At 39.9% G+C, this 27,285-nt stretch overlaps 1 protein-coding gene across 3 annotated transcripts in view; it reads left to right on the forward strand.

Moving 5' to 3' along the window:
* SEMA3D (semaphorin 3D) overlaps positions 1–27,285 on the forward strand; it is a 352,301-nt gene that overhangs the window by 195,907 nt on the left and 129,109 nt on the right. For all 3 annotated transcript variants that reach the window (XM_073619546.1, XM_073619544.1, XM_073619545.1), the window contains exon 7: positions 25,209–25,337. In XM_073619546.1, coding sequence (XP_073475647.1) covers positions 25,209–25,337 — 129 coding nt within the window. The remainder of the gene's footprint in view (positions 1–25,208; positions 25,338–27,285) is intronic.

A 27,285-nucleotide genomic window follows, 5' to 3' on the forward strand; every position in this document is an offset into this window, starting at 1 on the left:
GTCTTTATGGACTTTGCTTTGTGCACTGGTCCAAATCATTTGGTGGAGGTGGGGTTATGGTGCAGGGTGGTTTTTCAGGGGTTGGGCTTGGCCCCTTAGTTCCAGTGAAGGGAATTCTTAAGGCATCAGCATACCAAGACATTTTGGACAATTTCATGCTCCCAACTTTGTGGGTACAGTTTGGGGATGTAACAGAATAAACAATATAGCTGTGCACTGCCATCTAATGGTGAAAAACTTAGATATAAATTTGCTGCTGCTATAACCTATGTGTTCCCACAACAAAACAAAATCAAGTAATAAAATGTGATAGCGCTGCTGGTAAACCAAATATATAAACTAAATCAACATATAAATAACAATAAAGTTCATAAAGTGCACAAAGTTCAATTGGAGTCCATTTGTGACATATATGTGAAAAATCTTCCTATAAAGGTGTAAAAAAGCAATTTTCAAATCCAACACGCTTCACTGAGACTCCACACCAGTCTCTAAAGCGCTCCCGTCACCGAGTGCAATGCACGCTCACCTCCTTGTTAGACCCTACAAGGGGTAAAACACACCTTGCATGCAGTGCAATTTTCCTTTAAGAATGGTTCCACATTGGTCATCAGCGATTCCTGGTATGCATTTTGAGTGTCCGACATGCTCTGCACAAAGTGCAGTATTCTTCCAATATGGTTATGGCTCCACATTACTCTCTGGCAGTTCCAAAGTGACATTTGGATCTCACTTGTAGCGAAAGGATTCCACCGCCAGGCTCTACCTCTACTAGTCACGCCACCAATCTCGTGGCTTCATCTGGAGAGTAATGTGGAGCCAAATATGAAGTAGCCATATTGGAGGGATACTGCACTTTGTGAAGAGCATGTCTGACACCCAAAGGGCATACCAGGAATTGCTTGATACAGTTTGGGGAGGGCCCCTTCCTGTTTCAACATGACTGAGAACCAGTGCACAAAGCAAGGTCCATAACAACATGGATGATCGAGTTTGGAGTGGAGGAACTTGACTGGCCTGCACCAAGTCATGAACTCAACCTGATAGAACCCCTTTGGAATGAATTAGAGCGGAGACTGCAAGCCAGGCCTCCCTGACCTCACAAATGCGCTTCTGGAAGAATAGTTAAACATTCCCATAGACACAATCCTAAACTTTGTGGACAGCTTTCCCAGAAGAGTTGAAGCTGTTATAGCTGCAAAGAATGGGCCAACTCAATATTGAACCCTACGGATAAAGACTGGGATGCCATTAAAGTTCAGCTTGTGTAAAGGCAGGCATCCCAATACTTTTGGCAATATAGTGTATATTGCTAATATGAGCATATATCTGAACTTGTGTATGTAACCAGTTGGCAGCCCTGGTGACTCTCTCTTATTTGTCCTGATAGAACCCCAATGTAAACAGAATCGACCAGCGCAAACCATATAGCCTAACTGTAAGCAGCTGTAGTACTGGGGGTAAATTTATCAAATCCCAAAAAACATAAGTAAAGAAAAAGGCAGTACAGTGCATAGGAAATCCTAGATAAAACAATCAATAATTGTCCATATAAAAACTAGTCCCAAATAAAATCCAGCAATTCCTCCAGTGATAGTCGTGACATGCAATAGCTTGTAGGGTGACTGTAGTGAAATGGACCTCCACCTTCGGTAGCACAAGCCGCTCACCTCTACAGATGGACCCCTGAGTATATCAGTCAGGTCAAATCGGCAGTTCACTCATAGGGATAAAGGCAGGGGATGGTGTATGCAGATCCCGGTCAGGCTTTAACAACAGATACTCTTGCAGTCATGACATGTGAAGATGTATAAAGGAGATCTAGTGCTCTCTGTAAATCACTAAAAATCTTTTATTCTAAATAAGTAAAATCACTTACAAAAACCGCACTGTACCCCAGTGCAAAGGACAACAGCATGTGTAAATGGATGATCCACGTCGGATAGACGAGCGGAGCGCGGGTGACGTCACGATCCAGACACGTGGGCGGTGCTGTACGCGTTACGTCCCTAAAGGGGACGGGACTTCCTCAGCGGCGACGGCTGGCTGTGACTACACCCGCTTATATGTATATCAGGAATAAGAGATAGCCAATCAGCATCAAAGCGTACCTCTCTCCATGGCAACGCAGAGAGAGATACTAGACGGCGCAATATAAATAAACAGGGAACACTGCGGAGAATATCCACTGCGGCTGCCCGTTTTACATTGCTTGTTTTAAGAATGGCCATTATTAAATTTAAAGGAGCTGCAGCATGAATAAGGTAAAAGATAAAAGATAAAAAATATAAAAAAATATATAAAAAATTATTTGACATCCCTCTGGACGGCTATCTTGGGATCATCTATATTTCCATAATACATAAAATGTATAAAATACATAAGGGAATGTAAACAATAAATCAATCCCTAAAAATCAGACACTAAAGTAAAATAAAAAACAAAATAAATTCAGATACCGTAAAGGAAGGGGAGCCAGTAAGAGTAATAAATTATTTTGACAGTCAACTGCTAACGATCTGAAATAAAGCAATTAACGTCAAAATCAACGTTCAAGCCCCCAGGGATAAGGACCTTGGTCTCATTAATCCAATGGGATTCCCTGCGACTTAGTTGACGTAAAAAGTTGCCCCCTCTCCAATGTTTATTTACTCTCTCAATACCCCAGAAACTCAGTCCCCTGGGGTTTTGACCATGCACTAATTTGAAATGTTTGGAGACATTGTGTGTCTTTAATCCCTTCTTGATGTTGTTGACATGTTCTCCTAAATGCACATGTAGGGGCTGGAAGTCCTTCCTATGTATTGAAGACCACACCCACATTGGAGCATGTATACGACCCCTACCATTGTGCAAGTAATCAGTTGGTCAATTTTGTATTCTTTACCAGTGGATGTGACCCTAAAATTCTTACGTTTTTTATTATTGCATTTGGAATGCCTGCAGGCTGTGCACCACCCACAGGCATAGAAACCTGAGAGGAAAGAGAACAATCGGTTTTCAGACTGTATGGAGGGATCAACCACTCCTGGAGCTAATCGATCACGCAAAGATGGAGCTTTCTTATATGTGAACATCGGACGTGGTGGCAGCAGGGGACCCAGCACACGATTCTGTTTCAAGATTGGCCAATTTTTTTTAAACTAATCTTTCAAACTGTTTGTGTTGAACATTATAGTTAAGCACCATTTTAAAGTTGGAAACATCAGAGCTGGTATCCTTAACTTTATCAACAATCAGTGAGGCCCTATCCATGGCCAAAACCTTCTCAACCTCACTATTCAAAATCTAAATCCTTTGCTCGCCTTTAAAATCTCAAGATCTAGAAAAACTATCTTTTCTTTACTGAAACACCAGGATAACTGGATGTTTTTGGTGTTACTATTCAGTTTCTGTACAAAGGTATCAAGACCAAGTTGATCACCCTCCCAGATCATGACAAGGTCATCTATGTACTTTTTGTAACACACTAGTTCAGGGGGGCGATGCTTGAACACCACGTCTTCCTCCCAGTGGGCCATAAAAAGGTTGGCCACACTGGGAGCAAAACGAGGCGCCCATTGCAACACCCCTTTTTTGAAGAAAAAATTGACGATTAAACCAAATATAATTCTTAGCCAAACAAAACTTCAAACATTTCAAAAGGAACTTTTTGTGTGCCTCAGGGAGATCAGAATATAAAGATAGGGCCCATTGGACAGAGGATATAGCATCCTCATGTCCAATGATGGTATATAAGGACCCTACATCGGCTGTGACCATAATACTAGAGGGAGGGCATCTGGTTGATTCAATAGTTTGAATAATGTGCTTGGTGTCCTTAAGAAAAGCATCTGTTTTACATACCAGGGGCTGAAGAAAGTAGTCTATGTATTGGCCTAACCTAGAGGAAATGGAATCGATGCCATTTACTATAGGCCTCCCAGGAGGATTATTCATATCCTTATGAATTTTTGGGAGGCAGTAAATGATAGGGGTTCTGCAAAAGAAGGGGTCCAAATAGGAGGCTTCTTTCTTAGTGAGAATATTCTCACTTTTCCCCTCCTCTATTAGCCAATGAAGCTCATCTTTATAAACCAACATAGGATCTTTGTTCAAAATTTGATAAGTGTCTCGATCCTCCAGTAGTCTATGCAGTTCTTCCAGGTATTTAGATTTATCCAGAATCACCAAACCTCCCCCTTTATCCACAGGGCGAATAACGATGTCATTTCTTTTTTCTAAAGATTTCATGCCCTGCCTGATAGGTAGTGGGTCTGTTGCTTTTCTAACCTTCATTTTATCCAGGTCATTAAATAACATGTTCTTAAACACCTCAAGATACTTATTGTCAGCATTAAGAGAGTTGAAGGTGGATTTGTTGCGTAGATTGGAATGAGATCCCCTTACGGTAGTAACTGGTCTACTGGGATTAGATAAAAAATATTTTTTCATATTTAAGTTCCTGACAAATTTATGGATATTAACATATGTGTCAAATGTATTCATATTTTGAACGGGAGCAAACTTCAGCCCTCTATCAAGGACTCTGACTTTGCTCTCGCTCAAAGTGACACTGCTCAAATTATAAATCCCTGCTCCTAGTGGGGTTTTTTCTTTTTGTACTCTCCTACCCCCTCTGTTTCCTCTCTTTCTTTTCTTTTTAAAGGTGGGCCTCTCATTTGTGGGGATGGCTGTGGTGGTTGTTTCCACCATTCTCCTGGGTTCGGCTGATAATTCAGCGTTCCCCTCCCCGGCCCACTCTGGGCCCCTGAAAAATCCCCTCCTTCATTGGTGCCACGTTGTTGCAGTGGAGCAAACCTATTATATAGGGGTACCTCTCCCCTATGTGTGTATTGGGGTGTGTCTCTTCTACTCTCGTTAGAAGGATAAGGGTAAGAATAAGAATCTTGCCTCTGACTATCCCACCCTCGGGGTGATCTATAATCTTGTTGGTAATAAGAATGATAATAATTCTCTCTGATAGGGGTCTTTGGAGGGCCCCTTCCCCTACCTCTACCTCTCTTAAAATTACCTCTAGTACCCTGACCTCCTCTTATAGGGGGCGGGGCGGGTAAAGAATGATTATAAGCAATAGGAGGCGGGACTGGCACATCTTTAAGATCGTTCTGTGAAGGGTAATTGTTCGGCCCTGATGGGTCAGGAGGGGGAGTGGCTTGCCATTTAAATATATTCCCACTCCTAAAATCATCCGAATCTCTGATGTATTTTTTCTTTTTCTTATTTTGAACTTCAATATCCCATTTAGTGAGTCTATTACCGAGACCAGTTGATAATTTCAAAAACTCCTTACTATTTTTGAAAGGTTCAATGGTGTTCCTAATGTCACGTATTTGTGATTCCAAAAACTCAATTTTCCTTTCTTTACGTGCAAGCAACAATTGTATTAATTCAGAACCCTTCCTAATAAAGAAGTCTCTCCATTCAATCATTGAAGCTTCATCATAGAGACCGTCATTGGGCGGGATATCCCATCTTAATCTCCTGGGAATTAAATTGGAGGAGAGATATTGTTTAAATGAAGTAGGCAAGTAAAGGCGCAAAATTGCTGGGCATTCCTATGTACCCATTATGTAGATGGCAAGAGGTGATAATTGATAAAGTCCATCAAAAGTCTATGTGGGGAAAAAAAAAAAAAAAAAAAAAGGGGACTAAATAAAACGTTCAAACAAGTATTTCGAAGTCCACACTAATGGCTGCCTTCCTGGAAGAGCTGAACCTAAGCCCCAATAATCTGCAAAAGAACACAAGGAGAGGAGGCGCCTCTAAGTGCAGTATTAAAACCAATTTTAATAAAAACTCTGTGCAAAACACTCACATTTTGTAGATTAACATTAAGCATGTAATGTAACTAGAAGTCCAGGAGGAGAGGGGTCCGTCAGGTCTGTCACTAACTGGCGCTGAGTCCTGCTGTGCGTGCGACTGTGCCCGAACACCGCTGAAGCCGGCCGCGGTGATGAGGTTCCAAAGCGAGGCCTGAGACGCTGATGGAAAGCAGGCGCGGAGCTGTGACGTCACTGGGATGCGACGCGTTTCGTGAGCGTGCAGGCTACGATAGCACGGTAGCCGCGCTCCTTCATCAAAGCTGCAGAGGGATCGTGGAAGTGGTTTAAGAAGAGAATGGGGGCGGGGACTGGAGAGAAAAGGGGAAGAAGGAAGAGTGGATTGACAGGAACACAGTGAGGGGGAGGGAAAAGGACAAAGGATGATGGCTGTGTATCTGGTTTATCCAAAGAATGACAGGGTGTAAATCAATATGTAGGGGAATGTATGTGTAAATAGAATAAAGGTGGATATGAAGATTTAATTAGAAATAAACATGAAAGTGAAAGTAAAAGTGAAAATAAAAATAAAAATAAAAATAAAATAAAAATAAAAATAAAAATAAAAATAATAATAAAAATAAAAATAAAAATAAAAATAATAAAAATAAAAATAAAAATAAAAATAAAAAATAAAATATAAAAATAAAAATAAAAATAAATAAAAGTAAAAATATGCTCAAAGTGATGATGATAATAATAAATGCTAATAAGGATAAATAGAGTTAAATAAAAATGTTGTTGTATCATGAGATGATAGTTTGAGTAAAATGAACATTAAGATTAACATTAAGGTTAAGATTATTAATACATCTATATACATGTACGAATATGTGCATATATGTGCACAGGTATGTATTTTGTCAGGTGCATGCGCACGCATAAGGGGCCCACTGCTAAGTGGCCTCCATGCATGCGCCGCTCATAACAACATAAAGGGAAGAAAGGGGGCCTATTCAAGAAAAGGGGGGGTTATAGATGGTAAACAGATATAAAATAAATAGATAAAAGAGTACATTGAGGTATAATATTGCGTTTACAGAATAGTTGCAATCTCAATGCTTTCGTTGATTCCTCCCGGCGAGAGTACATCTAAGGTATAGATCCAAAAAGTCTCACGTGCACAGAGCTTTTTGAATCTTTCAGCCGCTGGGAGAGACCTCGGAATTTGTTCAATTACCCACACTTTCAGGCCCTCAGTAGAACCTTGGTGGGCTAAGGAGAAATGTCTTGGGACACTATGAGGATCTGTTCCACCTTCTATGAGCCTTCTGTGTTCCCCAAATCTTCGTCTCAGGGCTCTAATTGTCCGGCCCACATACATTAGGCCACACGGACACATTAGGCCATAAACGACGAAGTCGGATGAACAGTTATAGAATTCCTTTAGCACAAAGGTCTTACCCTTAGTGGTAAAGGACTTCTGTCCATGCTGAATGAATTTGCAGGTTTTGCACAAGGCCTTACGGCACTGGTACATGCCTACTAGGGGGATCAGTGTAGGTACAGACAATGCTGTTGGAATGGATCTGAACTTGCTGGGTGCAATCTTACTTCTAAGGTTGGGAGCCCTGCGATAGATCACCTTGGGGCGAATTGGGAGTGATGTTTTTAGATGGGGGTCTTGGTGTAATATCCCCCAGTGTTTTTCCAGAATCTTCTCCATACCTTTGTACTTATTATGAAAGGTGGTTATAAACTTGCTAGACTCACCATAAGTCGACGGATTAGTTTTGGGTTTTGATGGTTTGCCTTGCAGGTAATAACTAAAAGCATCTTCCACCAAGGGTTCGGGATATTTTTTGTCATGGAACTTTCTCTTGAGAGTTTCACTTAGCTCGACATAATCTGAATCCTTGGTGCAGTTCTGACGAAGCCGGCAGAACTGTCCTTTTGGAATATTTGTAACCCATTTGGGAAGGTGACAACTGTTAAAGTGTAAATAGGAATTACCTGCTGTAGGCTTAGTATAATTTTTAGAAGTAATGATGGAACCATCATGTCCTAATTCCAGATCGAGAAAAGCAATGGTAGCCGGGTCAGTAACTGACGTGAAGGACAACCCATAAGGGTTGGTATTACAATGTTGAACAAAGGAGTTGATTAGGTCAATATCCCCATCCCAGATGATAATTAGGTCATCGATATATCTACCAAAGAATATGATGTTGGCCGCAAAGGGATTGTTTTTGTAGATGAAATTATTTTCCCATAGACCCATCGCTAGATTAGCGTAAGATGGTGCAAAGTTTGCCCCCATTGCTGTGCCCTGTATCTGTAGGTAGTACTCTCCATTAAAGGAAAAATAGTTATGCGTCAAGCAAAACCTTGCTGCTTGCACAACAAACTCTGCTTGGCGTATGTTAATCAAAGGATCTGCAGATAGGAAATGCTCCAGTGCCTTCAGTCCGAAGTCATGTGGAATGGAGGTATACAGTGAACATACGTCTAGTGAGAGCCAGATGTAGGTAGGCTCCCACTTGTAAGGGGACAACATTTCCATAAGGTGAGTACCATCCCGAATATATGATTGTAGCTGGGCAACCATGGGTTGTAAGAATTGGTCAATATATAAACTGAAACCAGTGGTGACACTCTCCATGGCTGCCACGATAGGTCTGCCTGGGGGATCCTCTAAGCTTTTATGGATCTTAGGTAGGTGATAAAAATAAGGTACCTGATAGAAGGTCTTATGCAAAAAAGACTTCTCAGTTTTAGAGATAATACCCTTTTGCAGGGCAGTGGAAATCAGTTGGTCAGCTTCCATGGCATATTCGGTAGTAGGGTCCTTAGAAAGTTTGACGTATGTCCTGTTATCTGAAAGTAACCTGTATGATTCCTTGAGATAATCTGCTTTATTCTGTAGTACAATACCTCCTCCCTTATCGGCAGATTTTATTACCAGATCGTCTCTATGAATGATTTGGTCAAGAGCTTTAATTTCTGAGGGGGATAAGTTGTTGGACTTAGAGGCCGAGGAGGATTCGCACAGTTTCTTTAAGTCTGAGAAGACAATTCTGTAGAATGCTTCTATATAAGGGCCCTTAGATTGTGTAGAAAAAAATATAGACTTCGGTTTTAATGAAGTATGGATAATTGGAGGGGATGTTGCAAGATGCTGGGTCAGTATGTGAAGCAATGCGTCATCACTATCAAATACGTCAGAACTATCCGCATCTGAAGAGAGTTCAGGGCTGAGTTCAGGTGGTACTAAAGTGGAACTGATCTGGGCATCGGGGTTGCATGGGGTATTAGCTAATTTTTCGGATTGGATATGAAAGTGCCTTTTTAAAGTAAGATTACGTACATAAGCATTTAGATCTTTAAAAAGAACAAAAGGGTTTGGTTTATTGGTTGGCGCAAAGTTGAGTCCTCGACCAAGGAGGGATAAATCTGCATGGGATAACATATGTGAAGATAAGTTGAATATTTTTATAGTTTGGGGTATTTCAGTGTGTTTGTCTGATTTTCTCTTCTGTCCCCCTCTGCATCCTCTTCTATGAGTTTTCTTTTTCGGGAGGTTTGTGCAAGAGGAGGACTGGGCGCTAAAAAAGGAGATGGTATAATACTGGAAGAGGGTGCAGATGGGGGACCACAAGAGATTGGATTGTTCGGGGTAGATAGTGTCTTAATTTGAGAGGATTCTGGTTTAGTGGGAATGGAGGAATTCACTGGGTTAGGAGTGAGAGAAGAACCACTAGACTTGTTTGGGACCTCAATGGGAGCAACTGAAACACTGGGGCCAGAGGAAATGGATGAAGTCGGGGTTTGTGGATTCAGGGGCCTATTGTAGAATTGGTGTAAAGCACGGATGAGTTCATCCTTTTTGTTATTATCGCCATTGTGGGGATGACGAGGCAATGGGTTGGAAAACTGTAGGTGACGACTCTTCCGCTGCTGTATGTTAGAAATTCTATCGTTTGAAAAACGAATACTCATGAGAGGTATGGGGGGGTGACTAAGGGATACGGGGTCCTGCCTAGTATGGCTTAGGGAATGAGAATTGGTATGAGTGGGGGGTGTATAGGGCCTATTCTTTTTATTCCATGAAAAAATCCTATTGAGGTTATAATCATCCAGGTCACGTTTCAATTTCCCCATTTTTTTGTTTATGAAATTATCCTCATCTTTTTGTGTTTTCTCTTTTAGTATCTCTAACCATGATGATGGAATCTCGGTAGAGAATCTAGATATCTCTTCAATGAGGGAATTGATTTGTTGGTTGGCTGAGTTAAATTTATCCGTACGGTGAGAAATGAGTGTTCCCATCCACTTAGTGGTGCAGAATTCTGCAATGCTAGTCCATTCCTTATTTAGCTCTTCATTCAGGTAGAGGGGACAATCCTTCATCACACGCAGGCCTCTAGGGGAAACTTTTAAGTCGATATATAGTTGTAGAAAGAATTTGTCCCACCAATGAAAATTGGTGGTGCAAATCAATCTCTCTAGTTGTTTGAATTTACCACAGAGGCTCTGACGTGTCCTACCTTGCAACTTAATCGTGTCAGAAAAATGAACTGCAGAGGACATTGTTGCAAATATTGCATTGGTAGTTGCATATTTTTTTGCAGTTATTTTAGAAATAATATCCATATGTACAGATGGTGTTAACGTGATAGAAATATAGAAAAAGGGAACCAGTGTGCGGTACAATTGGAGGTAAAATAAAGGATTAATGTTACATAATGTTCAGGAGTGTATGAAATGGGTTAAATTAGTACAAAGAAAAAGAAAAAGAGAATGGTAAACATAAAATAAACCTAAAGTATAAACCTAAAATATTAGGACATCAGGTATTTTTAAAAAACATCGGGTATTATAACAGGATACCAGCATGCAGCACAGTTCGGTTTCGAGAATTTTTCACTGTAGGCAAGTAAAGGCGCAAAATTGCTGGGCATTCCTATGTACCCATTATGTAGATGGCAAGAGGTGATAATTGATAAAGTCCATCAAAAGTCTATGTGGGGAAAAAAAAAAAAAAAAAGGGGACTAAATAAAACGTTCAAACAAGTATTTCGAAGTCCACACTAATGGCTGCCTTCCTGGAAGAGCTGAACCTAAGCCCCAATAATCTGCAAAAGAACACAAGGAGAGGAGGCGCCTCTAAGTGCAGTATTAAAACCAATTTTAATAAAAACTCTGTGCAAAACACTCACATTTTGTAGATTAACATTAAGCATGTAATGTAACTAGAAGTCCAGGAGGAGAGGGGTCCGTCAGGTCTGTCACTAACTGGCGCTGAGTCCTGCTGTGCGTGCGGCTGTGCCCGAACACCGCTGAAGCCGGCCGCGGTGATGAGGTTCCAAAGCGAGGCCTGAGACGCTGATGGAAAGCAGGCGCGGAGCTGTGACGTCACTGGGATGCGACGCGTTTCGTGAGCGTGCAGGCTACGATAGCACGGTAGCCGCGCTCCTTCATCAAAGCTGCAGAGGGATCGTGGAAGTGGTTTAAGAAGAGAATGGGGGCGGGGACTGGAGAGAAAAGGGGAAGAAGGAAGAGCGGATTGACAGGAACACAGTGAGGGGGAGGGAAAAGGACAAAGGATGATGCTGTGTATCTGGTTTATCCAAAGAATGACAGGGTGTAAATCAATATGTAGGGGAATGTATGTGTAAATAGAATAAAGGTGGATATGAAGATTTAATTAGAAATAAACATGAAAGTGAAAGTAAAGTGAAAATAAAAATAAAAATAAAAATAAAAATAAAATTAAAATTAAAATAAAAATAAAAATAAAAATAATAATAATAATAAAAATAAAAATAAAAATAAAAATAAAAATAATAATAATAAAAATAAAAATAAAAAATAAAATATAAAAATAAAAATAAAAATAAAAATAAATAAAAGTAAAAATATGCTCAAAGTGATGATGATAATAATAAATGCTAATAAGGATAAATAGAGTTAAATAAAAATGTTGTTGTATCATGAGATGATAGTTTGAGTAAAATGAACATTAAGATTAACATTAAGGTTAAGATTATTAATACATCTATATACATGTACGAATATGTGCATATATGTGCACAGGTATGTATTTTGTCAGGTGCATGCGCACGCATAAGGGGCCCACTGCTAAGTGGCCTCCATGCATGCGCCGCTCATAACAACATAAAGGGAAGAAAGGGCGCCTATTCAAGAAAAACCTCCCGAAAAAGAAAACTCATAGAAGAGGATGCAGAGGGGGACAGAAGAGAAAATCAGACAAACACACTGAAATACCCCAAACTATAAAAATATTCAACTTATCTTCACATATGTTATCCCATGCAGATTTATCCCTCCTTGGTCGAAGACTCAACTTTGCGCCAGCCAATAAACCAAACCCTTTTGTTCTTTTTAAAGATCTAAATGCTTATGTACGTAATCTTACTTTAAAAAGGCACTTTCATATCCAATCCGAAAAATTAGCTAATACCCCATGCAACCCCGATGCCCAGATCAGTTCCACTTTAGTACCACCTGAACTCAGCCCTGAACTCTCTTCAGATGCGGATAGTTCTGACGTATTTGATAGTGATGACGCATTGCTTCACATACTGACCCAGCATCTTGCAACATCCCCTCCAATTATCCATACTTCATTAAAACCGAAGTCTATATTTTTTCCTACACAATCTAAGGGCCCTTATATAGAAGCATTCTACAGAATTGTCTTCTCAGACTTAAAGAAACTGTGCGAATCCTCCTCGGCCTCTAAGTCCAACAACTTATCCCCCTCAGAAATTAAAGCTCTTGACCAAATCATTCATAGAGACGATCTGGTAATAAAATCTGCCGATAAGGGAGGAGGTATTGTACTACAGAATAAAGCAGATTATCTCAAGGAATCATACAGGTTACTTTCAGATAACAGGACATACGTCAAACTTTCTAAGGACCCTACTACCGAATATGCCATGGAAGCTGACCAACTGATTTCCACTGCCCTGCAAAAGGGTATTATATCCTAAAACTGAGAAGTCTTTTTTGCATAAGACCTTCTATCAGGTACCTTATTTTTATCACCTACCTAAGATCCATAAAAGCTTAGAGGATCCCCCAGGCAGACCTATCGTGGCAGCCATGGAGAGTGTCACCACTGGTTTCAGTTTATATATTGACCAATTCTTACAACCCATGGTTGCCCAGCTACAATCATATATTCGGGATGGTACTCACCTTATGGAAATGTTGTCCCCTTACAAGTGGGAGCCTACCTACATCTGGCTCTCACTAGACGTATGTTCACTGTATACCTCCATTCCACACGACTTCGGACTGAAGGCACTGGAGCATTTCCTATCTGCAGATCCTTTGATTAACATACGCCAAGCAGAGTTTGTTGTGCAAGCAGCAAGGTTTTGCTTGACGCATAACTATTTTTCCTTTAATGGAGAGTACTACCTACAGATACAGGGCACAGCAATGGGGGCAAACTTTGCACCATCTTACGCTAATCTAGCGATGGGTCTATGGGAAAATAATTTCATCTACAAAAACAATCCCTTTGCGGCCAACATCATATTCTTTGGTAGATATATCGATGACCTAATTATCATCTGGGATGGGGATATTGACCTAATCAACTCCTTTGTTCAACATTGTAATACCAACCCTTATGGGTTGTCCTTCACGTCAGTTACTGACCCGGCTACCATTGCTTTTCTCGATCTGGAATTAGGACATGATGGTTCCATCATTACTTCTAAAAATTATACTAAGCCTACAGCAGGTAATTCCTATTTACACTTTAACAGTTGTCACCTTCCCAAATGGGTTACAAATATTCCAAAAGGACAGTTCTGCCGGCTTCAGATTATGTCGAGCTAAGTGAAACTCTCAAGAGAAAATTCCATGACAAAAAATATCCCGAACCCTTGGTGGAAGATGCTTTTAGTTATTACCTGCAAGGCAAACCATCAAAACCCAAAACTAATCCGTCGACTTATGGTGAGTCTAGCAAGTTTATAACCACCTTTCATAATAAGTACAAAGGTATGGAGAAGATTCTGGAAAAACACTGGGGGATATTACACCAAGACCCCCATCTAAAAACATCACTCCCAATTCGCCCCAAGGTGATCTATCGCAGGGCTCCCAACCTTAGAAGTAAGATTGCACCCAGCAAGTTCAGATCCATTCCAACAGCATCGTCTGTACCTACACTGATCCCCCTAGTAGGCATGTACCAGTGCCGTAAGGCCTTGTGCAAAACCTGCAAATTCATTCAGCATGGACAGAAGTCCTTTACCACTAAGAGTAAGACCTTTGTGCTAAAGGAATTCTATAACTGTTCATCCGACTTCGTCGTTTATGGCCTAATGTGTCCGTGTGGCCTAATGTATGTGGGCCGGACAATTAGAGCCCTGAGACGAAGATTTGGGGAACACAGAAGGCTCATAGAAGGTGGAACAGATCCTCATAGTGTCCCAAGACATTTCTCCTTAGCCCACCAAGGTTCTACTGAGGGCCTGAAAGTGTGGGTAATTGAACAAATTCCGAGGTCTCTCCCGGCGGCTGAAAGATTCAAAAAGCTCTGTGCACGTGAGACTTTTTGGATCTATACCTTAGATGTACTCTCGCCGGGAGAAATCAACGAAAGCATTGAGATTGCAACTATTCTGTAAACGCAATATTATACCTCAATGTACTCTTTTATCTATTTATTTTATATCTGTTTACCATCTATAACCAAATGAGTAAGCTGTTTTAATGATAATCATACACTGACCTCCGAAGGTCTGATGGGTTCCCCGTTTTCGCTTTTGTTTTTGTTTTTGTTTTTGTTTTTTGTTTTTGTTTTTCTGTGTTTTGACTGTTTTTTTAGAAAATGAATTCTATAGAACCCGTGTACCTCTCTACATACATGGGCTCCCCCCCCCCTCCCCCCCCCCTTTTCTTGAATAGGCCCCCTTTCTTCCCTTTATGTTGTTATGAGCGGCGCATGCATGGAGGCCACTTAGCAGTGGGCCCCTTATGCGTGCGCATGCACCTGACAAAATACATACCTGTGCACATATATGCACATATTCGTACATGTATATAGATGTATTAATAATCTTAACCTTAATGTTAATCTTAATGTTCATTTTACTCAAACTATCATCTCATGATACAACAACATTTTTATTTAACTCTATTTATCCTTATTAGCATTTATTATTATCATCATCACTTTGAGCATATTTTTACTTTTATTTATTTTTATTTTTATTTTTATTTTTATATTTTATTTTTTATTTTTATTTTTATTATTTTTATTTTTATTTTTATTTTTATTTTTATTTTTATTATTATTATTATTTTTATTTTTATTTTTATTTTAATTTTAATTTTATTTTTATTTTTATTTTTATTTTTATTTTTATTTTCACTTTTACTTTCACTTTCATGTTTATTTCTAATTAAATCTTCATATCCACCTTTATTCTATTTACACATACATTCCCCTACATATTGATTTACACCCTGTCATTCTTTGGATAAACCAGATACACAGCCATCATCCTTTGTCCTTTTCCCTCCCCCTCACTGTGTTCCTGTCAATCCGCTCTTCCTTCTTCCCCTTTTCTCTCCAGTCCCCGCCCCCATTCTCTTCTTAAACCACTTCCACGATCCCTCTGCAGCTTTGATGAAGGAGCGCGGCTACCGTGCTATCGTAGCCTGCACGCTCACGAAACGCGTCGCATCCCAGTGACGTCACAGCTCCGCGCCTGCTTTCCATCAGCGTCTCAGGCCTCGCTTTGGAACCTCATCACCGCGGCCGGCTTCAGCGGTGTTCGGGCACAGCCGCACGCACAGCAGGACTCAGCGCTAGTTAGTGACAGACCTGACGGACCCCTCTCCTCCTGGACTTCTAGTTACATTACATGCTTAATGTTAATCTACAAAATGTGAGTGTTTTGCACAGAGTTTTTATTAAAATTGGTTTTAATACTGCACTTAGAGGCGCCTCCTCTCCTTGTATTGTTTAAATGAAGCAATGTCCCACCATGTTTTCACCTTCTTCTCAAAAATGTGATTTAATTTCTTAAAAGAAGAGGTCAAATCACTGCTTTGCTCAGATGCAGGAGCGTGGGAGAAAACCTCATCCAATTTAACTTCTCGTTTTTCCAAATAGAAAAAAACATCCATGGTTGCAGCTGTAATCGTGATAGGTATCTTTTACCTTATTCGTGCTGCAGCTCCTTTAAATTTAATAATGGCCATTCTTAAAACAGGCAATGTAAAACGGGCAGCCGCAGTGGATATTCTCCGCAGTGTTCCCTGTTTATTTATATTGCGCCGTCTAGTATCTCTCCCTGCGTTGCCATGGAGAGAGGTACGCTTTGATGCTGATTGGCTATCTCTTATTCCTGATATGCATATAAGCGGGTGTAGTCACAGCCAGCCGTCGCCGCTGAGGAAGTCCCGCCCCCTTTAGGGATGTAACACGTACGGCACCGCCCACATGTCTGGATCGTGACGTCACCCGCGCTCCGCTCGTCTATCCGACGTCGATCATCCATTTACACATGCTGTTGTCCTTTGCACTGGGGTACAGTGCAATGTTTGTAAGTGATTTTACTTATTTAGAATAAAAGATTTTTAGTGATTTACAGAGAGCACTAGATCTCCTTTATATATCTTCACAAGTCATGACTGCAAGAGTATCTGTTGTTGAAGCCTGACCGGGATCTGCATACACCATCCCCTGCCTTTATCCCTATGAGGGAACTGCCGATTTGACCTGACTGATATACTCAGGGGTCCATCTGTAGAGGTGAGCGGCTTGTGCTACCGAAGGTGGAGGTCCATTTCACTACAGTCACCCTACAAGCTATTGCATGTCACGACTATCACTGGAGGAATTGCTGGATTTTATTTGGGACTAGTTTTTATATGGACAATTATTGATTGTTTTATCTAGGATTTCCTATGCGCTGTACTGCCTTTTTCTTTACTGATAGAACCCCAGGCTGTGTCTCTTTTCCCCAGTCCCTAATGGTTTTTTTCTCTCTCTCACCTAGAAACATCATTCATTATCAGGTTTGTAATACATTTCTAAACACTCAGTTTAGAAGGCAGCTCAGTGCACTGTACTAGTATCCTAAAAAAGAGGTTCTGGCTTAGTGCATGATCTTGCTACAGATCTTGGGCCCTTTTTCTAGTTTTCAGTCTTCGCTAATCTACTTTGCTACAAGTGATGGCTTTCCTGTATCCAGTATCTTCATTTGCACCCACCGGGGTTGATTTACTAAAGGCAAATAGGGAAGTTTCACTTTGCAAATAATACCCAATTATGTGTAAGAAAAATAATGAAAAAAACTGCAACTGTGTTTGAAAATGATGAAATGATGGAAGCTGACAGAGAATCATTTCATTCACTAAGCTCTGGGGCAAATTCCCTTGCAACATAAACAGTGAAGAGAAAACTGCTAAATAATGTAGGTTAATAAGCTAAATATGTTCACTTTGAATACTCATTTATATTTGTGATAAATTTAAAGACACTTTATTCACTAAGCTCAGTGAACATTCATTTTGTAAAGTGAGCATTCGCTTTGCTAAATAAACAATCTCTATTTTGTTAAATCACACTTCTGCATGCATAGACCAAGCCTGCTGCGAGAGTTTCAGCCTTGGTGGCATATTCTTTAACAAATTTGGACATCCATTGGCCTAGCCAAATCTGAATACTCTGATTATTTCACACCAATTCCAAACTACAAAAACCTTTGGGGTATAGTAGCTATCATCATATGAGTACTTTATTATTCCTAGCTATTCAGTATAGGGGTGGATTTCAGTTTTTAAAGCTGAATAACAGACACAGCCAGTATCATTGGATTAGATCTAAAGCTACCTAATCTTCTTGATAATCTGAGTGTGTTTTGATGTTCTCCTGTCAATAAGATACAGAATAAGTCCCCTCCAGATGTCAGAGATATTTCATTAGAGGGAAAGAGTACAGCGTCTAGTGGGGAGGGTAAAAAGAACACAGACGACTTCAAAGTCCTGCAAACATTGAGCTTCTTTTAAACAGATACCAAAGATGTGGAAGCAAATGTACAAACTAAAAAACACAAACATTTTTTATGAATGGCTGTGATTAATGACTTTTCAGCTGCTGATCACAACTGTTCATGAATTAGCAAAGTCTAGGGGACCCTTCTGCTAAAGGTTCATGGTCGTTGAAGCAACCACAAACTTATAGCTTAGGAGAATTCAGCTACTGTAAGGTTTACTGAGCTTGCTAGCTGGAAGCAATTGTGCTCTACCATAATCATTACATCTGCAGCAGTAAAAGGGTTAAAGGATAACTTTAACAAAGTGTTGTGTTTGTCAGAATAATTAATATATCAATAAACACATGATTGAGGAGCTAATTGGGCTCTTCTTCATGATAAGCTTGTCATTTGATCATGTTTATTTATAATGTGCTCCTTGGCTGAAGTGTTTATTTGTTTGAGGAAATCCAAGATTTGGGAAACTCCAGTTTTGCAAGGGAAAAAAAATTCCCTCCAATTCAGCTTTGTAAATTGCAACTTCTTACCTGCTTCTGCTGTTCTAACCTGAAGTAGCCTTCACTGTGAATAATAATGCTATAACTAATATTAAGGGTAATATAATAACAATAATAACAAAACACAAATTATGTATAGAACACATACATGATTTATTAATAGGTATTCTGCAAAACATTTTTTAAAAAAACATTCAAAAGTTGTGAAAAAAGCCATTCTGTGGAGATGATACATGCTTTAGCAGATTTGGTTCTCAGTTACATACCCATAGTAGTGCATAGACCTCATAATCAGGGCAGTAGATTATTTTTTTCCTGGGAGGGGTTCTGGTCTATCAAACTTAAAGGCATCATTTACACTTTTATGTTGGGGGAGGTACAGTAAAAACGTGACAGCAGAGTTGGGCCATGAGGCTTTGCAATGCAGCGCAGCAAAAATTATCCCCATTCAACTGAATAGAATGCAATGCATGCAGTTGTGGTGCGGTAGTGTACTCATTAGTACAGCGAGCTCCTCCTAAGCTCCCTAGTTTTTTTTTTAACCCACTGGGTTAAACTAAAAAAACTCAACGTGTGAACCAGGCTTTAGATCTCAATCATATGCTCTAAATGGCCATGGAATGGCAAATATACCATGAATACCTACGGCCAGGATCCTAGATGTTCCAATTTTTGTCAGCTGCTCAGCCTGTTCACCTGAGTGATGGGCTGAAAAGAGCCACTGCTGTTAACATATATCTGTACATCCAGTGGTCCCCATGTTTAAGCTCTGGGGGACAAAGCAAAACACGTTGGAGTGTGGCCTGGCAGGAACCCGGGCTGAGGTAGTCTCTCCCATCACTACTACATTACCACAGCACTCCGTGGATGTGTGGTACCAGGGATTTTTTTCTCTCTTCCCTTTAGTGACTACAAGAGCTGGGATGAGCTCCATCCCTTGCCAGCACTCCTGCAGCACATTCGGTATCATCTACATTACTCCCCACATCAATTGAGCCCGACCGATACACTAACAAACCGTGGGTCACAGTGGTTACCTGCTGTTAGGGACAAATTTCTGACCCTGTATGCAGAGAGATTTTATCAAAGGGCAAAAATGTATCCCTACCTGCAGGTAACCACTGGATGTGCAGATACATGTTTACAGAAGCAGCCAGCCTTGGCTCTTTTCTGCCCATCACTCAGTGTACAGGCTGAGCAGATATTGGAACATCTGAGATCCTGGGTGCAGGTATTTGCAGTACACTTGCTGCACCATGGTCATGTAGGATGTATGAATGAGACCCAAGACTGGATTTTAGCTAACCTTACTGTGCAAGTTGAGCAGGTGCAAGGGGCAACATATTGTGGTAGGCAGTAAATTCAGTGATTTATTTAAACCTTAAACTGTGTCCTAAGAAATTTATGAAATGTTTTAAGAGATGAGAAAAAAAATATTGTGCACTACCTACCACAGGATGGTGCCCTTTGCACCTGGCAAATAAGGTTGGCTTTTATTCAGTCTTAAACTGTAGTAAACCCAGCTTTTGAACTTGTACCTACAAGTAAGCCTATAATAATGCTTACCTGTAGGTACAGTGAATATTTCCTAAACTTGTGGTGTTTAGGAGATATTAAATGGAAAGCAGCCGTGATGTCACCGGTGCATGCGCTCTGAAGGGACGGCATACCGATTGGTTGTACTTCTTCTGGAGGGGAGTGCAGTTCGTTCTGAACTTTTGTCACCCATTTTTAGCCGTCAGCCAGCCATAGCCCGCTGTCAGCTGACATCGCTCAGCAGGTCCAGGCTGTGGAAAGATCCTAACTTTAAAGTCAGAATTCACCCAGATGCCTGGACTAGCAGCTAGCCAGCAGCTCTTACCCCCTCCACAGCCTGGCATTCCAGTGAGCTTGGGAGAGGGGGGGCAGAGCCAGGGACTGACAGTCACCACTCTTTGCTCAGCAGTCTTTGATTGCTCTGTTGTTTGTCTTAGAAGCAGCTGGGGACAGATGCAACATTGGATCAATGCTACATCCACCTGGGTAAGTATAATTAAAAAAAAGCATGTTTTTTAAAGGAAAAAAGTCCCCCTCTCCCTCCTAAGAACCCTCCCTCCCCAAGCAAAGATTCCCACTGTAAAATATCTCCCTCCCTCAAATATCCCCCCAAAAATGAAACCCCCGTCTCTAAACCGACCCCCCTAAAGCAAAAAGATCTCCCACAGTCAACACCCTCAGCAAAGATTCCTAATTTTGAAGAAAATCTCCCTTCATCAAATCAAACTCCTTCCCAGAAGCAAATACCTGCCATTAACCACCCGCTGTAAACTTCTCTACAAGTAACTCCCCCCTTCTCCAAAAGCAAACCCATCCCCTTTCCTTAACCCCCCCCACCAAAAGAAACTCCCCCAGGCTGTAATTCTCACTTCCTCGTTCCTAAAACAGAAAATTGATGCCTCCTCACTTACCAGACCTCAGATTCAGCACGTCACAGAAGTAGGAAAACTTCTGCATCCCCAATCTCCCTTCAGCTGTGTCATATGATACCTTGAGGAGGAGTCTAGGAGTTCCCTCAACCGTGCACTGTCAATTGCCGGCATCTGAGACCTCGCAGTAATTTCATGCTTTTCAGAGGGTCCCCTTATTTAACTAAAGGGGTGGGGCACAATAGAAGGGGGCTGGCTGCTGCACTCCAAAACTCTGATTGCTTCTACTGTGCTGAGGCTAAACAGCAGGGACACTGTCTGTGCATTTTGCCAGGATGCTCTGGGGGGTTTGAAAACTCCTTACAGTGGGGCAAAAAAGTATTTAGTCAGCCACCAATTGTGCAAGTTCTCCCAGGACACCAGAAACAAAATTGCAGACCTGCACCAGGCTGGGAAGACTGAATCTGCAATAGGCAAGCAGCTTGGTGTGAAGAAATCAACTGTGGGAGCAATACTTAGAAAATGGAAGACATACAAGACCACTGATAATCTCCCTCGATCTTGGGCTCCACGCAAGATCTCACCCCGTGGGGTCAAAATGATCACAAGAACAGTGAGCAAAAATCCCAGAACCACACAGGGGACCTAGTGAATGACCTGCAGAGAGCTGGGACCAACGTAACAAAGGCTACCATCAGTAACACACTACACCACCAGGGACTCAGATCCTGCAGTGCCAGAAGTGTCCCCCTACTTAAGCCAGTTCATGTCCGGGCCCATCTGAGGTTTGCTAGAGAGCATTTGAATGATCCAGAAGAGGATTGGGAGAATGTCATATGGTCAGATGAAACCAAAGTAGAATTTTTTGGTAGAAACACAACTCATCGTGTTTGGAGGCGAGAGAATGCTGAGTTGCAACCAAAGAACACCATACCTACTGTGAAGCATGGAGGGTGGCAACATCATGCTTTGGGGCTGTTTCTCTGCAAAGGATCCGTGTGAAAGAATGAATGGGGCCATGTATCGTGAGATTTTGAGTGCTAACCTCCTCCCATCAGCAAGGGCATTGAAGATGAAACGTGGCTGGGTCTTTCAACATGACAATGATCCCAAACACACCGCCCAGGTAACGAAGGAGTGGCTTCGTAAGAAGCATTTCAAGGTCCTGGAGTGGCCTAGCCAGTCTCCAGATCTCAACCCCATAGAAAACCTTTGGAGGGAGTTGAAAGTCCGTGTTGCCCAGCGACAGCCCCAAAACATCACTGCTCTAGAGGAGATCTGCATGGAGGAATGGGCCAACATACCAGAAACAGTGTGTGACAACCTTGTGAAGACTTACAGAAAATGTTTGACATCTGTCATTGCCAACAAAGGATATATAACAAAGTATTGAGATGAACTTTTGATATTGACAAAATACTTATTTTCCACCATAATTTGCAAATAAATTCTTTCAAAAATCAGACAATGTGATTGTCTGGATTTGTTTCCACATTTTGTCTCTCATAGTTGAGGTATACCTATGATGACAATTACAGGCCTCTCTCATCTTTTTAAGTGGGAGAACTTGCACAATTGGTGGCTGACTAAATACTTTTTTGCCCCACTGTATCTATGCCCCTGCTCATAATTTACTTACTAGTTATTCCAGTGGTTATACAGTAGAGGCATTAGCTTGTTTTGCATGTTCACAGTTGCAGTTCTGTTTTTTTTTATTGCAGTATACCTTAATGTTTAATTTGCTACACATGTGAGAAATTGCAGTGTTTATGTCTACTTTTAGATACATAGATGCTCATTCATACAAACTAGTAAAAAGGAATGTAAAGTTGTTTACCAGAGCCAACGGCCAAATTCAAAACTCTCCTTTTCATTGCAGGTTACAATATAAAGTTATGTGGTTATTTAGTTGCCATCAGCAGTGCTAGCTTTTTTGCTTTAATTTTTCGTTTTATTTTAAGTGTATTTAAACTCAAAAAAAATTGTTTGCAGCTTACCAGTCATTAGATGTGTTGGTTGTTTTTTTTTTTTTTTTCATTTTTCACAGTTGGGTGACAACACTTACTCACTGTATTGTATCTATAGAGCAGGAGTGTTGAAAATCTAGGATAGAAAGTGTGTTATAACTACAGAATACCTTTCACTCTCTTCATCTCCATAATATAGGGGGTGTTTTGTAGTCATTATATACTTTGATAAACATTGTTTGATATAACACTGCAGTGCACACATGACACCAGGAGCAACATGTTTTTATGACATTCTGAACAGACTTAACAAAAAATTTTTAATGGTATATTTACCAGACCAAATAGAAGCAAATAAGAGAACTTTATTGTTAGAGATTCATCCACTTAATTGATTATCCACATAAATGACAAATTTAAGCTAGCAGAGGTACGGCTTTTTCTATATTGAAACAAATTCCTATTATTTTATTGTTATCTATAAGATACACATGCTTGAACAAATATATGTGCTTGTAAGACAAACATGTTGCAAGAACAGAAAATGCGTTATAACTAAGTGTAATATTTCACTTAAAATGTGTGAAATACAAAACCAATATGTTATGCTATATGTAGATTTGACAAAGCGAAGAGATGAAAGAGGCTGCAGACATCGCTGTCTGCACTAGAATCTGCCCAGAACACATACATATGTATCATCGTGTCACAGCGAACCTCTGAAAATTCCTTTTCAGCAAAGGCTTGTCAATGACTGAACTGTGGCTATAAGGATTAAAACAAACATTATCAATTATTCATTGTGACAATCTCTCTTCATAGTTTGACAATTGATACTTTAAAACCCTGCTAAGTTGTCTAAAATGATGAGACTAAATAATAACTAGGGTGAAGAGTTTTCATAGGGCGGAAATGTATGTTTGCTCGAAGCATTATTCGTTTTCTAGACAAAGGCAATTTGTTTTACTTGACAGCATAATTGGCCAGAAATATTTAGTTGTCTTTAGCAATGTGGACTATAGTATATCAGTAGGATTTAATAAAATACACAATTAATATTTTCTATTAAATGTCGTATAAGTTCATAAAAAATCCTAACCACATATTTCATAGATCTGCACATTTACACATTTTTTTTATTTTGCTAAAAGTAATTCAACCTACATTTGTTTCATAAAGTATTCAAATCTATGTGCATGTATTGTGTGTTTACATGTGTTGCTCTAAGACAGGGGTCTCCAAACTTACTAAAAAAAAGGGCCAGTTTACTGTCCTTCAGACTTTAGGGGGCCGGATTGTGGTCAGTGGGAGTAGAAATGTCCCGGCATAAGTGGGAGAAAACAATGCTTCAGTTTTGGTGTCAGTAGGAGGAATTGTGTCCCATTGTTGGTGTCATTAGGAACAATTGTGCCCCTTTCTTGGGCTCTTTGGGAGGAATTATGCCCCATTGTTGGTATCAGTGGATGGAATGGTGCCCCATTGTTGGTGTCAGTGAGAGGAATTGTGCTTCATTGTTTGTGTCATTGGGAGGAACTGTGCCCCATCATTGGTGTCATTAGGAGGAATTGTGCCCTTTCGTTGGTGTCGGTGAATAAAATAGTGCCCCGAGGTCCTGATAAAAGCAAGAAAAGGGCTGCATCCGGCCCCTGGGCAGAAGTTTGGAGACCACTGCTCTAAGGTAACCCATTCACAAATGCCAAATCTCAATGCTCAAAAAACTAAACCTGCACTTTTGTGGGGCAATGCAGTACAAAGCAAAACACAGTGCATCCACATATGTGTATTGCTGTGCACTGAAGGCCAGGTGTGTTGGTTTACACAATATATGTGCTATGGAGTGCCATTCAAATGAATAGTTATTCACTGCAATGCCAATATAAGCTACCATTTCTGATCAGCTTACTTGCCTATTATGCAGATCCTTTGTATTTTCAGCTGCATGCACATGGCAATACAGGAGCCTTACAATGTGTAGAGTCTGTGTAATCACTTTCCAGGGACCTGCCTCTCCTGTGTTTAGCTGTCCTTTGAGATTAATAAAAAGAGTGGCTGTACATGGTTATGTTCTCGGGGCTACATAAAGCATCCACGCGCCAATGAACATATGTTTCAAGTGTACATAGTGTGCATTTGGAGCATACATTTGTACACCCTTAAGTGCATTACTCAACCCCCAACACATAACTGCATACAGTCTCATCTTCTAATTCACCTTAATGGGTGCTTGTACAAAGCAGCAGGTCCCTGGGCTTGTTCACTGCATGGACACGTGAACAAAGCTTTAAGCTTTTGACTAGCCACAAGTTTGCAGATAAGAAGTTCTGACTTTGCTTACTGCATACTTAGTTCAGGTCAGTGACTCAAAAAAGAAAAACTTTTTTTTTTTTTTTACTTTGAACTGCTATAGCTTCTTGTGTTTGTTTTTTATTAAACTCCAGAAATAGGAGAAATTCATGCTTACAAACTTTCAATTGTTACAATGAATTAATAATAATTGAACTTTAAAATTACATTTTTGTAGATGAATACCTCTTTGCTGGGACAGCGTCAGATTTTCTTGGCAAGGAAACTACATTTACACGTTCTCTTGGACCACCTTATGACCATCATTTCATAAGAACAGATATCTCTGATCATTACTGGCTTAATGGTAAGGTCACTTTTAAATACCATATTCTCAAAGTGTCTTCATGTGCATGAATAAAAAAATGGATGCTGGTGCACTGGGGAATCATCTACCACTTTTAGTGAAGTGTATTGTATATCTTTACCTGCTTCACAGAATAAAGGTTGTCTATGGAAATGTGTTGCATTGCTCATTGTAGTTTATTATATTTTGATTAATATTGTTGATGTCATGAATATCAAATGTATATGGAATAAAACCCTGTCAGGTTTTTTTTTGCTAACTGTGTCTTCGCTGGGGAGATTCCCCTTACTAGTGGTCCAGAATTTTGCCCTTAATACAGAAAGTGAAGGGAAATCCAATATTTTGTCACAGGAACAGGAGTTGAAGAGAAATCTTACAACAGGTAAACCTATTTTGGTGACCATTGTCTAAGAGGGAAATTTCCCACACTTTGGTAAGATCTCTTCTTACCTCCTGTTTATCATAACTTTTTCTTTATCATTTTTTAGTGCCAAATTGTTTGTTACTCAAATTTGTATCTGTTTTTTTAGCCTTAAGAAAGAGTAAGATCACTGAGCCCCCAAAATGCATTGGCTGTTTTATATTGTCCTGTAAAACTCCAGTATTAAAAGAATTTGGACTGTAAGTTCATTGGTTTTATACTTTCATTGGACTTCGTATATGTGGATTCCAAACTCTGGATCCCCCAGCCAAGGGGGCAGCCTTCAGAGCAGCCTTATCAGAGTCATGTTGCCCTATTTGTCACTAATGAGTTGAAGCCAGCACCTCAGTTAAACATAATCCAGAAAAAAAAGAAAAAACTTAGTTTTTAGTTTTTACAAAACTAAAAAAAAAAAATTGGCTTTGCATATAAGATAAGGTTTGAGCTATCTTTCCTCTTCTAGAGCAGGTATGTCAATATAAAATTAAACAGAGAATTGTCTAGTCATATAACCTACTCCAAAATGTTAATCCAACTGTATTGCACTGTAAAATCACCTTAATTTCCTTCAATAAAAATTTTTTGTGGAAAAAAAAAAAATAAACAGAGAGTTACATTAGTTAAATTTACCTCTAAGGTACAACATTAATTCTACAGAGGTCATCACCTGCCCAAAAGGAAAAAGACATAATGTTTTATGATTAGCATGCAACTTATAATTTGACATGACGTTTCAAGGAGCTACCCCATCAAACAACCAATTTTCAGCAGCTTAGTATAGAAATGTCAGACCAAAAAAGTTTCAGGTTTCTGTGGGCTGCTTGCTTTTCCGTCTTCTGGTATAATTCCTAGTATGACAAAACATGAGAAATTCTCAGTTTTTTTTCTCACTGCAAATTACATAATACGATGATATCTGATAGATCAGCTTAGCATATAGTACAGTGGTTAAGTGAAAACAAAAGTGGGAATTTACATTCATATATGAATTCACAGAACCAAGGAAGGAAATGCGTGTGCCAAGTTAAATAACCAATAAGCCTATTTCACAGAAAGTGTGCAATTGCATACCAAATTAAGTAGTATGACCAGTGTGCCAATGCACATCATTACTATAGTAACTTTCTACAGGGTACAACAAAAGCAAACCGGTATACAGAAAACAAAAAGAGGGTGTTTTAGCTGATAATGAATTAGCTGAAAATAATTCGGTAAATATATTCTATATATATATATATATATATATATATATATATATATATATATATATATATATTTAATCCTAATGTGATCAGTAATATAAACTTGTGCGTAAAAAATAAGTGCAACAATAGGTAGCAACTATACAGTGAGGGAAAAAAGTATTTGATCTCTGCTGAGTTTGTACGTTTGCCCACTGATGAAGAAATGATCAGTCTATAATTTTAATGGTAGGTTCAATCTAATGGTAGGTTTATTTTAGTGAGAAACCGAATAACAACCAAAAATATCCAGAAAAACACATTTCAAAAAAGTTATAAATTGATT

This window comes from Aquarana catesbeiana, linkage group LG03, assembly GCF_042186555.1.
Source record: "Aquarana catesbeiana isolate 2022-GZ linkage group LG03, ASM4218655v1, whole genome shotgun sequence".
In the NCBI taxonomy this organism is placed as follows: Eukaryota; Metazoa; Chordata; class Amphibia; order Anura; family Ranidae; genus Aquarana; species Aquarana catesbeiana.